The following is an 11,006-nucleotide window of genomic DNA, read 5'->3' as shown; positions in this document are numbered from 1 at the left end:
AAAGCCGGGTCAGTCTTACAGCGGACCCAAGTCGACCAAGAACCTCGTGGTACTTTGGAGATGAACCGATGGGGCAGCGAGGCACAGCCCACTTGGTCAGACGTGACTTGAGTTATTTCAAAGTATGTATGAGCCGCCTTTATCCCTTGCGTCTCGAGAGGCGGCTTGCGATATAAGGGCTCGTCTAGAAGGAATCGTGGAGCGCAGCCCTTTCAGAATTAGATCCCACCGCGCCTCCGAAGGCAGCCCTACCGGATGTCACGGGGCTTCCTCCCGAGGGACTGAGGCCGGGATTGCAGCCTAAAGCGAAAGCCCCCGCCAAATCCTCGCCACGTCTACTTGGAAGTAAGCTCCACAGGGTCCGGCGAGGCTTACTCTTCGGTAAAGCTGCATAGGCTTTCAGCCTCGTTCTCCTGGGACTTCTTACTCAAGCAGACCCAAGATCGTGACCAATGCTCCCTCTAAGCTGCGGCGTCCTGTGAGCAAGAAATCCTACTTTGTCAGCTACTAGTATTAAAGTTGCGAGCGAGTGATTTGGCCGCTGCATAAATTAGCGTGCTCTGGAGTCACCCTTCGTCAGCCAAGACAAAAATGTGTGAGCTGGGGGCTAAAAACTTGTGCGCTAGCTCACACTCACTCAGCTTAGAGGGAACACTGATCGTGCTCTTCGGAGGCATCCCGACTGATCTCGCAACCAAGGTTCCCTCTAAGCTGTGGAGTCCTGTGAGCAAAAATTCTACTTTGTGAGCTCCTTGCATTAAAGTTGTTTCCTCCTGTGTAGGAGAGAAAGGAGGAGAAGAATACGTCTTTTCTAGAATGGAGCCTGCTACCGGCTGATTTGGGCTGACGGGGAAAAAAACCCCACACTTTTTTCTTTAATTTAAAGGAGTAGGATAAATTATTTTAAAACAAAATTAAAAGCTGCGCCCTGACCGAGCAGCCGCTGTCTCAGTCTGCACGGCTCTCCAAGCGTTTGCATCGCTTAAACGCAGCCCATCTCAACCGGGAGAAGTCGTTTCCCTTGGGGTATTTTATGACAGAGGGAATGGGTTCTTTCCCACTCTGGGCGCGACCCTAGACCGAGCGCCTAACTCTGTTTAGGATTGCGCTGGCCTGCCGGCACGGTCGGTCTCCGTGTGGGTCCCTCCGCCAACCCAGAAAGCCGTTCCTCTAAATAATACTAATAAAAAGACACAGTGCTTTAAATGTTCACGTTCTTTCCCTCCTGGAGGGAAGCGGTAGAACCAGGCAAATGAGGGGCCGCTGCACCAGCGGGCATGGGGAGGGGGGTAGACCCCCCCATGGAAGCAAGAACAGCCTCACCTAGACCGGCATGGGGGAGGGACTTCAAGGGCTAGCCGCCCCCTCCCTCTCTCTGTTCCTTTGCAATTCTGATGCGCAGTCTAAGGACCTAACCTCCGCCCCCCCCCAATAAAATGAGGGTCTCCGGCAGACCCCGGAATGGCCTCAAGAGGCGACAACTGCTGGAAAGGTTGGGGGGGCGGCGGCGAGAGAAAGCGCTGACAGATCAATGAGAGGATGATTGATGGCTGCCCGGGGACCGGCCTGCCTATTACCGCCGGCGCGTAATTACCTCAATTAACAAATGGCCCGGCCCTTGTTTAACCAGCCGCTTGAACGCCCGGCCCGTTCGGCAGCGAGGTGTGATCCCGACGCGCGCACCTCTGCCACGAAAGGCGCTTTGGGCGACTCTTCCGAAAGGGGCTTTCAAATAAATACATATAACAGGAGTTAATCTAGACGGCGCATTTGGGTGCGCAATGCAACAAGGCAGTTACGCTGCAAACGTGCACCGAATTGAGGCCCTTAGTCTGGAATGACTCCAGATTGTAGTGCGAATATTGTCTCTCTCTCTCTGTCTCTCTCTCTCTCCCCCAGTGTCCCAAAACCCAAGAGCTAATCCAGAGTTCTCTCTCCTCGTGTGTATGCCTGAAATAAAATGAGGAGTTATTCCAGAGTTTGCTCTATATTGAAGGAGCGCCAGCAGCGTGTGTGTGTGGGGCTTTCTGTCCACATGGATGCAAGGCAAGGGGAGGGAAGGTATTTCTTCCTCCCTAGGTCCCTAACGAGACGTTAAATTCCTTTCCCCAACCGGTTCCTGCTCTGAATCCTCTCTTTCCTTCGACCTCTTAGATCGAGCAAAGCGAACTAAAATGAAGGACTCCAGGGTTCAAATCCCAACTCGGTCGTGAAGCAAAGTAGGCGTCCAGTCTCTTTCTCGCTCGGCCCTACCTACCTCGCAGGGTCGTTGTGCAAACAAACCAGTGACAGGTGGAGCCGTTTCCGTTGCCCTACATTCCTTGGAGAGAGGGTGAGATAAATATTGTAGCGAGGCATCCTTGCTGTTCCTTTAGGCCACGAGGCGTCGCTTCTTTGTTTTCTTACTCCCGGTGTGTAAACGGGCCCTTTAATCCCCCTAGAAACAGACCAGGTCTCTTTCCCCCCCCCCCTGCCCTTCCAAAACTTTCCTAGCAAAAAATCAGCAACAGCAACAACCCTTTAATGGGGGAGCTTTGAACGGGACAGAATGACTCCCCCGTCCGTGAAAACTCTCCAAATGAGCTATTAATCCGGTTCAACCCCAAAAGCAGGGCGCGGGCCTAGACGCCCGTGGACTCTTCTCGGAGGTTATTGAAGACAAATAGGTAGAGATGCAATTTTTTTTATTAAAGGCGATTGCAGAGACGCACATCCTCTACGGGTGGCGCTAGAGAGCCGCGAGTGAAGTGGAAGATCTGATCAGACCGGCCGCAGCCCAGATCAAGATTAGACGGGAGGAAGGGAGATCAGGCGCTCAGCCACCCGTCTTTGCCAAAAGGGGGAATCAACAGTCAACCTGCTACCGCGGGGGATGGAATACTCTCGGCCAGGTAGAAATCCCTTCTGCTTGCAGTCTCTCTCTCTCTCTGTCTCTCTCTCTTATTTCTCTCCCTTCTCATTAATTGGAGTCTCTGACCCTACCGACTCTCTCATTCTCCTGTCTTTTGTGGGGCCTGCTCCCCACCTTCAAACACACACTCTTCTGTGTCCCTTCAGAGGGTAGCCCTGTGGGTCTGCAGCGGAAGAGAAGAAGACTGGAGTCTAATAGCACCTTAGAGGCCAACTTTCAGAATGTGAGCTTTCCAGAGTCAAAGCTCTCCAAAGCTCACAGTCTGGAAATCTGGATGGGTAGCCATGTTAGTCTGTCTGTAGCAGCAGAAAAGAGCAAGAAGAAGAGATTGGATTTATACCCCGCCCTTCACTTGGAGTCTCAGAGCGGCTTACAAATTCCTTTCCCTTCCCCTCCCCACAACAGACACCCTGTGAGGTGGGGGGGGGCTGAGAGAGCTCTGACACAAACTGCTCTTTTTCAAGGACAGCTGTGCCAGAGCTTGTGACTGACCCAAGGTCACATCTCTGTAGCAGCAGAAAAGAGCAGGAGTCCATTTGTGGCAGAGCAGGAGCTTTTCCGAGTCACTGCCAATCTAAGCTGTGGAGTCTTTTGAGCAAAAAAAATTAAAATTCTACCTTGTGAGCTACTGGCATTCAAGTTGTGAGCGAGCGATTTGGCAACTTCATCATTTAGTTTGCTCTGGAGCCCTCCTTCCTGGGCTAAGGCAAAAGTGTGTGAGCCGGAGGCTAAAAAAACTGAGCTAGCTCACACTCACTCAGCTTAGAGGGAACACTGGTCACTCAAGAAGAGCAGGGACTCAGGAAGGCTCCTCCCCTGCCACAAATGTTGTCAGGCTTTAAGGTGCTACTGGACTCTTGCTCTTTCCTCCTGACAAATCGTGTTGGTTCTGAAGGTGCTACCGGGCTTGACTCGGCTACCTCTGTCTGCTACAGGAAGTCGTACATAATACGTTCTAGACGGACACCTGTTTCCCTTTCTTCCTCTTCTTCTGTTTAAACATGTCTGCACTGCTGCAGAGCATTAAACTTTTCATCAACGGTTTGCAAATAGTTTAGGGCCGGGCATGAGGGAAAGGGGGGGGCACAGCCTCCCCATATGTACCACCCCACAGCCAACAGCCTGTGGGTCTGGAATCAGAAGACCAGAAGGAGATGTTTCTCTCAGAGCTGGATTTGCTTAAGGGCTGTAGAGTGCTGGGCCAGTGTTCCCTCTAAGCTGAGTGAGTGTGAGCTAGCTCACAGTTTTCTAGCCTCTGGCTCACACCTTTTTGCCTTCGCTCAGGAAGGAAGGCTCCAGAGCAAACTAATTTATGCAGCAGCCAAATCGCTCGCTCACAACTTAATGCCGGCAGTTCATGAAGTAGAATTTTTGCTCACGAGACCTCACAGCTTAGAGGGAGCATTGGTGCTGACCTTATGATTTGATAGAGTGCGCCATTGATTTGCAAAAGTGAAATCTTCGGGTGAGCTGGGAACAAACCGGAAACCCCTTCCCTGGGTGTGTTTGCATAGATGTTTGGGCGGTGCTTCAAACGGCGGAACATTTGCAAACAAGTAAATAAATGGTTGTGACTTGGTGGTCTGTGTGGCTGAACGGTTTGTTTTACATGGTTTGAAACTGCCTCAAAGGTCTTGTCCCCAAGGAGTGTGATGAATATATAGTAAATAAATATATCACATGACTATAATATTTATGGAGTATAGATAAAAAGGTAAAGGTAAAGGTTCCCTTGCTCGAAAGCCAGTCAAATCCGACTCTAGGGTTGCGGTGCTCATCTCCGTTTCAAAGCCGAAGAGCCAGCGCTGTCCGAAGACATTTCCATGATCATGTGGCCGGCATGACTAAACACCAAGGTGCACGGAACACTGTTACCTTCCCACCGAAGTGGTACCTATTTATCTACTTGCAATTTCTTGCTTTCGAACTGCTAGGTTGGCAGGAGCTGGAACTAGAGTTGGGAGCTCACCCCGTCATGCGGCACACTCGGGTCTCGAACTGCTGAACTACCGACCTTTCACAACCTGCAGTTGAGCATCTTAACCACTTGAGCCACCGCAGCTCCTAGAGTATAGATACATATATAGTAAATAGATATTGCTGATGGTGGAACTAAAGCAAAAAGAGATTGGCTTACCCAAGACTAAGGGGAGATGAAATTCGAATGCGCAGCCTCCCAGTTCATATTTCATTCTCATTGGTCGCTATGCTATCTCACTGCCACCTACCAGGGAGCCCCACAGAGAGGATTAATTCTATTATCTCTCCCCTCTCCTTACCTTTTAATTTTCGTTTTACAGGCACTGAGCCTAGGAAAGGTCTATATCTCTTGAAAGCTTGTTGACGGCTTTCTGAACATTATTTGACCTTCAAAGATGCCCCATTGGATTTATTAAAGAAAACACAACCACCACTGTAAACCCCCAAATTTAACAAAGTTCAACAATGTGAGCATTCTACAAGGGTGCTTACTAAAGAGTGGAAGATGGTGTGATGTCCTGGTGGAGTATGCAGACACCAGTGGTTGCCAGTCACTGCTGTTAACATGTGAAATAGCTCTTACTGCAGGAATGCTTTTACCCTGATTTGTGGAATACGAAGAAGTAGTCAGAAGAGAGTCTCCCTCTGTTTCCGGTATTTTTCATCTGTCCAACTAAATAAAGGGACTGACGATTCCAGCATTCTGTAGGTCGCTGTGATACCATCCCATCGTATCTGTATTTTTAAAAATATTGTGCATATTTTTTTCTTTGCAGAAAGTGGCCTGTAATGTTCCATAGCTTTCAAGACTGCTTAACCAGTTATGCAGAAAGACCCAATTTGTTTATATCCAGACACCGCTGACTTACCTGAAGAAGAGTAATAATTATCTTTAAATCAAACCTGACTGTGATGGTTTGCCCTAGGATGGCTAATCTTTTCTAATTTGAAACAGACAAAACAGAACAAAACACAATAGCACAGGTTTTCCCTGACAAAATATAAACTTGATCAGGTTGAATTATTGTTAACAGAGATAAATGTACACTCCGAGTCATTAAGAACACCCTTGGGTGACATTATGGCTAATTATTTAATTGTGTAAATCCCCAGTGGAAAGAGAACATTAATTATATCGAAATAAAACGACTTGTTCTAAATCACCTGGCTCAGCAATTTTTATGGAACCGTGTATATGTCAGAAGAGTTGCACGCTGCGGTGTGCACATTAATTGCTCTTTTCTGTTCATGTATTTCTTAAATGCTCCAAGCACAACTGGGATTTTTTTTAAAAAAAATGGTGTTTAAATCTTTTTCCAGCAGAACAGTTACGAAAGAGCGACATAGAACTATTGAATTATAGGCAAGTAGCCTTATGTCCCCCCCCTAAAAATACAATATGTTAATTTATTTCCTTTGCTCTGGTCCATAAAAACAAATGAGAAAGCTGAAACTAAAGCCATCATTCTGTGGAGGGGGGGGGAATCAATGTTGTGATTTAGATAATGCAAATCAGTACATTCCTTAATTAAAAAGCAAAGAAAGAATTCATTACCTGCTATGTGTCCAGCAGCAGAAGGTCGCTTTATAAGAAGCCCTTTTGCAATTAAGTTTCTCTCTTTACTGCCCTTTAGTGATTTTTCCATACCGTAATCTATGTATATACATTTGCACTAATACCGGGAGCATGTGACCATTTAAAATTACCCAATACCCATAGCAACCTGGAATATTGAACTATGCTCCCTCGAAACTGGCGTTAACTTCTACCATTTCTACCCAATTGCCTCTCCCTCTGCGAGATCTATATTTTCTGAGAAGACAAAGCTGCTGTCTTTGGTTCCTCTGCAATTCTGCTGTTATATATGCGGAATCTCTTTTATTTCACTTAGGAGGCTAGGAAACAACCTGTCAGGAAATTCTGAAACATCTTTCTTTGAGCGGGTTGTAAACATTGGCATAAAGCTTACATGAATGGATTCTTGGACCCCTCTGGGTTTGATAATGCTAACTTTTCTGGTTATCTTAAATCACACTGGAGAGTTTCTTTTCAGCCATGTCATTTATTTATTTATTTATTTATATATTTCCAACGGGTGAGTTCTAGTAGAAATTTCTCTCTGGCTACCGAAACCCTGTTTCCCCCCAAACATCATCTATATATTTACAACAGCTATTCCCGTTTCTTCCTCTGTAAAGAGAAGTTCAGGGAAATGACAGCCCTTAAACCCGAATCTGTATTTCACCAAACGGTTTTGCCTGAGGAATCACTGCTGTTAGAAAAGAGCAATTTTAAATGCCTTGGAGATTGACATGAAATCTTTAATTTTGTGTGTCATATTTAAAATGATTATTTCTTAGGATGCCTTTTTAAAATTTAGAAATAAACTCACTGTGTGCTAATGGCTGTGTCTTTGAACTGCATCTTTCCAAGTGGGAATAACAAGAAAATACAACAATGGGAGGACTTAAAGTGTGTTTACTTGACAAAACAGAAGGGCAAGATCTTTGCAGGATTCATAAGTGAGAACTCAAAGGGCCTTAAATTTAAGAGTACAATACAGAGAGTCCAACATTATGTTTGGAGCATCGTAGATTTTTGGTTTCCAGTCTGGATCTTGTGTGTGTGTGTGCGTGCGTGCATATGTGTGTGTGTACTGTATGGAGATGGAAATTCTTCAAGTCCATGCATGAATAAACAAGTGCATCTGGATGGCTCCAATACATAATTTATACTGATCAGTCACTGCAGATCTAACCAAATACACACAAAATGAACACTAATTGTTTTGACAAACTGGCATCTCTGCTGGGTGAGTTGGGAGACCTGCCTGATTATTTGCCTGATTTCCACAGCTAGCATCAAACACGTACAACCAGGAAAGATGGGGGGGACGACAAACTAACAATCCTACAAAAAAAACCCCAAAAGACAAACAGGGATATGTAAAGCGATCTAAGAAAGCAACACATGATAGAGTGTTTTAATTGTTTCAAGTGAAGACCCAGAAGGTGCCCGGACTTCAAGAGAGACGGTCGATCATTCCATGGCGTGTGACACTCAGACTTGATTTAACCTGCAAAGTAATGCGCAATGATGACTTGTCAGTCAAGGGGAGATCTGGGCTGTTTGGGGAAGGCAGTGTTATTAGATCAAATTGCCAAGATGAGTTTGAGTCCCTGAATTTAAATGTGATGATTCTCTCTGCAGGAATATCTTCAGGAACAGATCTCTCTCCACAGCTTCAGGTCCCTGCTCCGTCTTCCTCACAAGGGCCTCCCCTGTTATTTCTATATTCATTCTATTTGTGAATTTATAAACTCATATTCTTTTTTTTCTCCAGATGGGGGGAAAAGCCTCAATTGCAGAACCCTTTCTCAGCTGCGAAGATGCTCTGCACATTTGAGATGCTGTTTTTAGCCCGTCCTCCACACGAGGTTGGGTGTTGCTCTATTGTTGCTATTTTAGCAGTCGCTGGCAACTAGACTTTCCGAGGGAGCTTGCGACCGGGGTGTCTGAAGGATCATCTTTCCCCAGGCTTTCTCGTCCCGGAATTCAGGTCACAGCGAGAGGCCCTCCTGACTATCTCACCAATCAAAGAAGGGGTGGTCACACAAAAGAGGGCCTTTTTGGTGGCAGCCCCTGGATTACTGAACAAACTTCTCAGGGTGGTCCACCTGGCCCCCTCCCTTTTGATCTTCAAGAGGCAGCTGAAGACAGTTTTATTTAGGATTGCATTTGACTAATTTGGTTTTTTAATAGAAATTATTGCCAGTTTTAAAAGAGATTTTAAATTGCAATCTTTTACGTCTGTCTGTCTACCTACCTACCTACCTACCTACCTATCATCCATCTATCTATCTAATCTATCTAATCTATCTAATCTATCTAATCTATCTATCTAATCTAATCTAATCTAATCTATCCAATCTATCTATTTATTTTTTATTTATTTATACATTTGACTTATATACCACTCTGACTCCGAAGGGTCTCTGAGCTGTTTACAGGCAAGTTTCAAATACAATTCATTCCCTATCTAAGGCCACATAGTACAGTGGTGGGGCTGCCTACCGGCACCCAGGTGGCAGGGCTTGTTGTTCTCCGGCTCCGGCTTCTTCCTCCAGGCAGTCTTCGGGGTCGGCATCCTGTCTCTGGTGTCTATCCTATCTATCCTATCTATCTATCTCTATGGTTTTATTTACATTGTAAGCTGCCTTGAGTTCCACAGGGTAGAAAAGCGGCTCATAAATGTCTTAAACAAATAAATACTAAATGATCCAGTTGAGAATCGCTGCTATCGTGGAGTGATGGTGCTACAGGCCTAACATGTGGACGTAGCCAGAGTTGTCCTCTCTTTGCAATGTAGCCAGTTTCAAAGTGGGAGCAGCCGGGACTCAGTGGTGAAGCATCCGCTTGGCGTGCAGAAGGTCCCCGGTTCAATCCCCGGCATCTCTAGTTAAAAGATCTGTCAGCAGGTGATGTGAAAGGTCTCTGCCTCAGACCCCGGAGAGCTGCTGCCAGTCTGAGCAGACAATACTGAACTTAGATGGACCAGTGATCTGATTCAGTAGAAGGCAGCTTCACGTGTTCATGTGCCCATCACTAGCTCAACTTTGTTGGAATGTGGACAGGCATCCAGCATATTCAAATGATGGACATTCTGTCCATAGACTTGTGTGTTGCCACAACGAGGGCTGGTGTCTGATTTTCAACCTCTTTTTCCTAATATTTCCTCACATTGCAGTTTCCTCTCACTGCCATTGTGCACACCATGGAAGCGATTGACAAGTGTCCCATTGTGGGCCCAAGATGACTGTAACTGCAATAAGGGCAACTGTAGTCAGTTGAGAGTGGAAGCGGCAGTAAATGCATGACTGCTTCTGAAAACAGAAGCCGCAGGCCTGCTTGCCCCACTCCCTTTCCCCACTCCTCAACATGCAGCTGCCGGTGTGGCCTTGGGTCAGTAACAAGTTCTTTCAGAGCTGTTCTCTCAAGAGCAGTCCTCCAAAGAGCTCTCTGAGCCCCACCTACCTCACAGGCTGTGGTCACACACATTAAATGATCCACTTTAAATCCACTTCCAGTGCACTTTGCGGTTGGGTTTTACTGCGTGAACTCGCAAAACCTCCAATCTCCTCCTCCTCCTCCTCCATAACCTATTTTAGAACTTATTCTGTGCTGCAATGGTGGGCCACTCATTCTGTCCCGTTTCTCATCCGACATCATTGGTGGATTTATTTATTTATTTATTCCGTTTATACCCCCGCCCTCCCCGCGAACAGGCTCAGGGCAGCTTACATTGGTCGGTACCCAGTACCATAAAACCATATACAAAAGTTAAAACATTTTTTTAAAAAAAATTAACAGTCAAATAATCAAAGTGCTAGTGATAGCAATCGTCTTTCCAGAATTGAGATGGCATACCAGGTAATGTGCAAGCAGTTATTTCCAAGTCAGTGATCTTTCGGCCTCATGCGATGGTGTGGCTCAGTCTCCAGGTTAGGGCCAACCCAGACGTTGGTGGTAGTGGTGTGGCGGCTCCTCATTGAAAGCCTGGTAGAAGAGCTCCGTCTTGCAGGCCCTGCGGGACTGTAAAAGATCCTGCAGGGCCCTGATCTCTTCCGGGAGTTCATTCCACCAGTACGGAGCCACCACTGAAAAGGCCCTGGCGGCAGCGAGCCTGGCATCCTCAGGGCCTGGGATGGTCAGTCGATGTCGTGACCCCGACCGTAGTGCCCTCTGGGGCATATATGATGATGACAGGAGGTTGGGAACAAATGGGAAATTATGCTATTTCAAGGCAAGGTGAGATGTTGTGGAAGGGATTTGAGAACTAGAACCATCGATGCTATTTTCAGCGGCTGCCACTTGTTCGCGGTCACGCCCACTTTGGTCTTTTGACTTCACCAGCCAGTTGAAAAGTTAGGATTTGTCGCCGTTCTCAAGTGGACACAACATTGCATAGTGGTTAAAGCAGGGGGCCCCCAACCTTTTTGAGCCGGTGGGCCCTTTTGGAATCCTGACACAATGTGGTGGGGGCAGTCACAAGATGGCTGTCACGAGACGGCTGCTGTAGGAGGAGAAGCCAGCCACAAAATGGCTGCCGCAGCT

General features: G+C 46.7%; 1 protein-coding gene across 1 annotated transcript in view; it reads right to left on the bottom strand.

Moving 5' to 3' along the window:
- The window catches only part of IRX6 (iroquois homeobox 6), a 37,797-nt gene extending 28,758 nt beyond the window's left edge, over nt 1–9,039 (bottom strand). Inside the window, exons 1-2 of the mRNA XM_015418932.1 lie at nt 8,967–9,039; nt 54–184 (exon numbers count right to left, since the gene is read on the bottom strand). Coding sequence (XP_015274418.1) covers nt 54–184; nt 8,967–9,039 — 204 coding nt within the window. The remainder of the gene's footprint in view (nt 1–53; nt 185–8,966) is intronic.
- Between the last annotated feature and the right edge of the window lie 1,967 nt (nt 9,040–11,006).

The sequence above is a fragment of the Gekko japonicus genome, unplaced genomic scaffold (genome assembly GCF_001447785.1).
Source record: "Gekko japonicus isolate JY-2015 unplaced genomic scaffold, Gekko_japonicus_V1.1 scaffold2391, whole genome shotgun sequence".
Classification (NCBI taxonomy): Eukaryota; Metazoa; Chordata; class Lepidosauria; order Squamata; family Gekkonidae; genus Gekko; species Gekko japonicus.
The sequence above is the reverse complement of the archived record's forward strand: the minus strand, read 5'-3'. Positions and strand labels throughout refer to the sequence as shown.